The 6,680-nt window shown below is 32.2% G+C and overlaps 1 protein-coding gene across 1 annotated transcript in view; it reads right to left on the bottom strand.

Annotated features, from left to right (window-relative positions):
• Positions 1-1,020: 1,020 nt before the first annotated feature.
• Positions 1,021-6,680, bottom strand: part of LOC127733109 (deleted in malignant brain tumors 1 protein-like) — a 69,851-nt gene continuing 64,191 nt past the window's right edge. The window contains exons 32-33 of the mRNA XM_052242391.1: positions 6,255-6,566; positions 1,021-4,697 (exon numbers count right to left, since the gene is read on the bottom strand). Coding sequence (XP_052098351.1) covers positions 4,318-4,697; positions 6,255-6,566 — 692 coding nt within the window. The 3' untranslated portion in view covers positions 1,021-4,317. The remainder of the gene's footprint in view (positions 4,698-6,254; positions 6,567-6,680) is intronic.

The raw sequence follows: 6,680 nt of genomic DNA, 5'->3' as shown, positions 1-6,680 counted from the left end.
TACCAACAGTTGTTAATGGCTTGTTTTCATTAGTACTAACAGTTGTTATTGGCTTGTTTTCATTTGTGCTAACAGTTGTTATTGGCTTGTTTTCATCGGTACCAACAGTTGTTATTGGCTTGTTTTCATTAGTACTAACAGTTGTTATTGGCTTGTTTTCATTTGTGCTAACAGTTGTTATTGGCTTGTTTTCATCGGTACCAACAGTTGTTAATGGCTTGTTTTCATCAGTACTAACAGTTGTTATTGGCTTGTTTTCATAGGTGCTAACAGTTGACAGTTGTTATTGGCTTTTAACTAGCTCAATTCTTTGTGTCTTAAGTATTTTTGTAAGTTGTTTGTTTTGTTTTGATCCAATAAGTCCCTTTTCAAATGATTTTTAAAGCTGTTATCCTTATGCTAGCAAGTTAAAGGTTTGGTTGGCTTGCTCAAGCATTGTAATTAAAGTAAGATTGACATCTGCAATCAATAGATAGGCGGGGCTTCAACTTGTATACATTGGTTAACTTCCAATACCATTTATAAGTATAATGTATACAAGCTGAAACCCCGCCTATCTATTGATAGCAGATGTCAATCTTAGTTACAATGCTTGAGCAAACATTTATACAAACAAAGGAAGCAAGTCAACCAAAACGTTTAACTTGCTAGCATTAGGATAACAGCTTTAAAGTTTGTTCTTATGTTGTGCAAACATTCTGTATGTGCCTGTCCAAAGTCAGAATCCTGTAATTCTGTTGTTGTCGTATGTTACTGTATAACATATTTGTTTTTAGTTTGTGTTCATTATTTGTAAGTCCAAAAGTGTTGAAAATTTACCAAAATATTGTATTGCGTTGCATAGTATTGCATTGAATAGCCTTGCATTGCATTGCATTGCGTTGCAGTGTTGTATTGTATTTCCATTGCATTTCATTGCATTGTATTATACAGAAATCTGGATGTAACTGCTGCAGGATTAATTGTAGGCACATACAGACTCCACTAAAGATTCTTGGCACAAAAAGAAGAAAATACAAACTATGTTCACATTTATTTGTGCTTCCACATTAATAATAATAGCATATGATTTATCTCACAAACTCATCTTTCATTCTTCATAAAAAGTATACATATTGGAATGATAACAAATAAATGACAGTAATATAACAGATATTTTGATTGAACCACACTATTAAACTGATAGTTTTTGCTTATAAATCATGCAATTCAAATCTATGCCAGGGATACAAGGTATTTGAGTGCTCATATAAAAAGTATTTTGTGGATTTCATGATGGAATAAAAATCATACATCTCTGAAAATGATTTTTTTTCTATTGATTGATTGTTGCTTGCTTGACATCCTGAATTTTTCTATATATGTATATTTTAATTATAAGTCTACAGTTGACACAAGATATGACCTTTCAAAAGTATTGGCAATTGGCACAAAACTTTGAAATTCACATTTTATGACTCAATATAGTCTCTTTCTTTCCATTCAAATACACACTGATGGAGATTTAACATTGACAAAATTTTTTAAATACAGAACTGGATGAAGTGTTTTGCACAGAATAACCAAAAAACTTTCCAGCTCAAAAATGGAATAGGATGGACAAACTACTCTAATTGAAGTTGCATGAAGCAATTATGTTGAGTGTCTTTCCAAACCCAGGGCTTACGGTTATAAAACTTTCGAGTACAATCATCAGACTCAGAATCAACCAATCAAAATACTGGATTTGCTGTTTCGAGCACACATTTTGTACTCTTGAGTACTGAGTAAAGTTTATAATCGTGAGTCGAGGTTAACTGTGATGATGTTCTTAAGTAATGGACTGATATAAAGATTTATGACTATTTTGTGTATTTTTCCTTTGATCTTTTTTTGTGATAATTTTTCATATCATGCTTCTAACTTGAGATAGAAAATTATAGGTAAAAACTAAGGGCACACTTTGCGTTGTCAATGTAAATATCAAGGACATCATAGGCAAAACAGCGATAAACAGATTATCAATGGTCTTTCAAACTCGAGGATGTTTCTCGACCACATCTCATATCAAGGCTGTCGCTCTTCAATGAGATTGTAACTGCGAAACACCCTCTCGTATGAAAAAAACATTGATAACCTATAAGTAAAAGACAATGACAATATGTCTCCATACAAATCCTGTGGAGGAGGCACAATTTATAAATACAATATGATTCCTCTAACTGCATAAAGACAATAGATTATTAAGCTGGAATGGTTCTATAACAATATGGAATGTAAATATAGATTACATAAATAATCATGAGAATACCTGGTGACAGTTATTCTGGAAGCAGACGTTGTGCACAGGTTTGATTGTTCATAGGTATATAAATGCATCAAGCAGGATTCAACATTTTTCCACAGGCGATTCTGAATGCATTAAAGCATTTGTCAAGCATTTTTTTAAGGAGCAATGTTATTACTTTTTTTTTATCATTATATCTTTAAAACAAAGGGTTTAAAAGGTTTTTTTATATGTAATAATGATTTCCATGTTAAACATAAGAGAGTATACAGTTGTTGATATGTGTTTTCTGTCACAGTTCATAATTGGTCAACTTAACCAATAAAAGGATATTTCTGACGATCAAATCAACTATTGATGCCTGCAAATCTTAAAATACAATACTGTTATCAGAATTTAATTCCACGGTCAGAATGAAAACATGGGCTTGTGCACAAATTGTAGAGCATCTATCCTAGAATTGATGCCTGCAGTTTGAGGCATTTTCAAATCAAAAGAAATGTTACAAGTAGTGTTGCATTAGAATTTCTGTAATTCTTGTGAAAAAGTGGGAAATGAAAATGGGAATTATGAGAAATGTAATATAGATTTTAATGTTTAATTCACCTCTAAAGGTTGATTTACTTAGAAGGTCATGCTCTATGCATACCCTTTTATTCAACACATAGGTAGTCACAACTTTTAAATAGAAAAAAAAGTAAGAGCATAAAAACCACCCTTGTAATAAAAGGAGAAAAAAATAATATTCTGTCCAAATTTGCTTGCTTCCAAGCAAGCAGTTTGAGATGAAAAGATAAATATAACATAAGCAAAAGCCTCTACTATGTCTACAGAAACTTTTAAGACATTCTTTTCCAAAAATGGAGCAAGCCAATTATTAAAAAATCCTTGATAGCAAGAATTGTTAGTTTCTATCACCTGGTTTATAAGAGAATAACCTATTTGAGTAAAAACAATATATGATCTGTGTCGGATAGAAATAGACCTTAATCAAATGAATATCAATACATCTGTTAACCTATTTTAGGTTAAAAAATCTCTATGGAAAGTCTGTAGCTGTTTGAAAAATTGAGTTGTTATAAGAACCCAAAAAAAAACAGACCAAAATTCATCTTTTATTTCGTATTTGTTTGTTCCAAAATCAATCAAAGTTTTATACATATACATGTATATGTGCACTTGTATATCGTTGATTTCTATCCAACGTAGCTCATATGATGATCCCTGTTTGTTGCTTGATGTTTAAAAAGCATGTGATACAAAAATGTTGCATGATTGGTTAATTCCAAGCCAAAAAATGTACAATATTTTCTATCCTTATCTTACTTATATCCATTACAGAATTGGAAAATTAGGTATTCTTTTACTTTGAAGGAATGTTCATTCATTAAATATACAGACCTGCCAACTTTCCTCACTGATAGGGGGTTTCGTGCATGAGAGATGTTGACCTGTCTTTTGAGAAAGTTGGCAGGTATGAGTATGAACTTGTAAGCACTATTATAAATGACCGTGTTTCTACATAACACAATTACATAAAATATACACAAAATCTCTCTCTACTCATTGCCAAACAATTGATTAAAATTATCATTTGATTATGGCTATTTTAGAAAAAACAAACACCTGGGAGGTTGGAACTTCATTCTTATTGTGTGAACAGAATTTTTAATGTTTTCTGTTATTCATCAAAATCAGTGACACTGGTGAAACACTGGTGATACACTCTCACCTAGGTTAACAAAATAAAAAAAAATAAGTGGAGTAATGACCCTCATAGGTATTTATTTCTGGAAAAGCCCTTACTAAGGTCCAGGTATTACAATAGAAATGTCCATTATTTCAAGGCACTTGTGACAGGTTTAATTGTAGGAAAATAGTAATCTATTGCACAAGCTGACCTGAATTAATCAATTAATAACTTTAAACTACTATTGTCACATTGGCAATATAATGTTAAATCAGTCAATTATAAAAATAAGTCTGATAAGAAGATATAAAATCATGTTAGTTCTGTACAAAATTACAAATCACAGTTTTGCCATCACAAATTATATATCAGATTCCGATTTCACTTCATTTGAGTCTGTCATTTGATCGTAATTAGGGTTACCCAATGACATTGTGGGGGATTTTGTGTCTTTGTTACCATTTTGTAGGGATGTTCTTGCTTTAGAGAAATGAGCTCGTAATTTTGTGAGTGTCACTCCAACTCCTCCCTCCGTATGAACTGTTCCTGGATTTGGGTCGTTCATATCGTTTTCAACCAAAACTTTTTTGTCTGGGGATGCAGTTCTCTGTCGCCAAAAGTATAAACCGACACCAACAATTAATGCCATCAATATGAGAATTATGGGTATTGTTGCTGCTAGCACTACACCTTGTCCGCCTGTTAACTCTGATATGAAGGACTCACTTTTTGTCTTGTTACCTAAAATGATAAAGAATTTTCTAGAGGCTCAAAAGAGCAGGTGTCGCTCACCTTGGTCTATGTGCATATACAACAAAGGACATTCCCTAACATTGTAGACGAGAATAGAATTCATGACAAAAATCACTGTTTTGTTGATCTTTTATTGCTGATCATTTAGTCTGTTTAGTTTCTCTCTATCTTCTTTAGTTTTTGCTCAAAACACATTGCACAAAACACAAAAGAGGGAAAACAAATTCTCATTTATGGGCAATGAGTGATAGTCTACTAACTATATCAGCAAAATTAGACTTGTTTGTAGATCTTGACTTGCTGATCTTTTTTGTGATTTAAAGTGTCTATTTATCTATTATAATTTTTATCATATAAGGAAAAACGCAAAAAAAAATGGTAAAAATTGTCATTAAAGGTCAGTAACTCCAATAAGGAGTCAGCTGACCATTTTTACCATATCAGATTTATTTGTAGAACTTGTCTTGCTGATCATTTGTACAATATAAAGTTTCTCTTTATCTATTATAGTTTTCAAGATAGTAGGCAAAAATTTTAAAAAATGGTAAAATTTTCATTTAAGGGCAATAACTCCTATAAGAAGTTGTCTGACAATTTTGACATATAAGGACAATTGGTAGAGCTCAACATTCAAAACATTTTTGCCCTTGCCAGATTTTCTCTATTTAAAACGATTTTCAAAATAATAGGCAAAACTTGCATTTTACCCCTATGTTCTATTTTTAGCCATGTCGGCCATCTTGGTTGGCAAGCGGGGTCATCAGACACAATTTTTAAACTAGATACCCTAATGATGATTGTGGCCAAGTTTGGTTAAATTTGGCCGAGTAGTTTCAGAGGAGAAGATTTTTGTAAATGTTAACAGAAGACGACGGACAACAAGTGATGAGAAAAGCTCACTTGGCCCTTTGGGCCAGGTCACCTAAAAATTAACAATTTGTAATTTCAAATAAAATTTGCTCTATTACCTCTGCTTTTTCCAACTGCTTATTAAATTTTTCATTGACTTGTACATGAGATTTTTCCCTTATGACTAGCACATCAATTATACTCCGAAAGAGATGGTATGGTTTTCTAAGATTTCATCTCATAACAGTACACTGTTGCATACAGCCCATATAGACATTACAACCTGTTGTTGATTAATTTAACAAGATAATCACAGATCTGCCATCAACACAAAAAAAAAACCTAAAAGGCAAAAATGTAAAACTACTGCAAAATTTTTGTTTTCCAATATCGAAAAATCTGTAGTTTTGTTGACTTAGTATAACATATATATTCAATGGAAGATTTTTTTTAAAGATGTCAGCAATCGACCGTAAACTCTTAGCCATTTTTTGTAAACTGTGTTATCATCAATGTATTGTGTGCAAAAAATGAAATGATAGACAATATCCCTAATAGGCATAAACTCTGACTACATTTTATGAAAAAATTGTAAATCCATAGATATTAGCGGTCTGAAACCACCTTTGAAAATCAAATTTTACATTAAGAAATGAAAAGTGTCTTGAGGTAACAGTACCGTACAGTTATACATACCACTACAAATCACTCCTGCATCTTCCATATGGTTACAGTTTTGTATATTAAATCCATTATGTGTACACTCTTCAATTCCTGCTTCTGTTCCCTTACAGTTCACATTGTCCAACCAAATTGGCCCTGATCCTAAACCAAACTGTCCAGATTTCTTAGCAATGCCACTTTTGAATCCTAGTTGGCGACACACAACAGTGGCATCACGGTTATCCCAGTAATCATCACATACAGTACCCCATTCATTGGGTCCACTTAACAATATTTCAACTCTACCATAGTGTGACCCAGTGGACAACCTGACACCTTTAATAGCTGAAAAAACAAAAATTATTGTTGCTTTTTACAACTTTCGTAATACTGTGGATTCATTCATTTTCCTTGATACAAATTTTAGGAATTAATTGGATTGAGGAAAATTTGCTATTG

The sequence above is a fragment of the Mytilus californianus genome, unplaced genomic scaffold (genome assembly GCF_021869535.1).
Source record: "Mytilus californianus isolate M0D057914Y unplaced genomic scaffold, xbMytCali1.0.p SCAF_3, whole genome shotgun sequence".
Lineage (NCBI taxonomy): Eukaryota > Metazoa > Mollusca > Bivalvia > Mytilida > Mytilidae > Mytilus > Mytilus californianus.
This window is presented reverse-complemented; position numbering and strand designations above follow the sequence as displayed.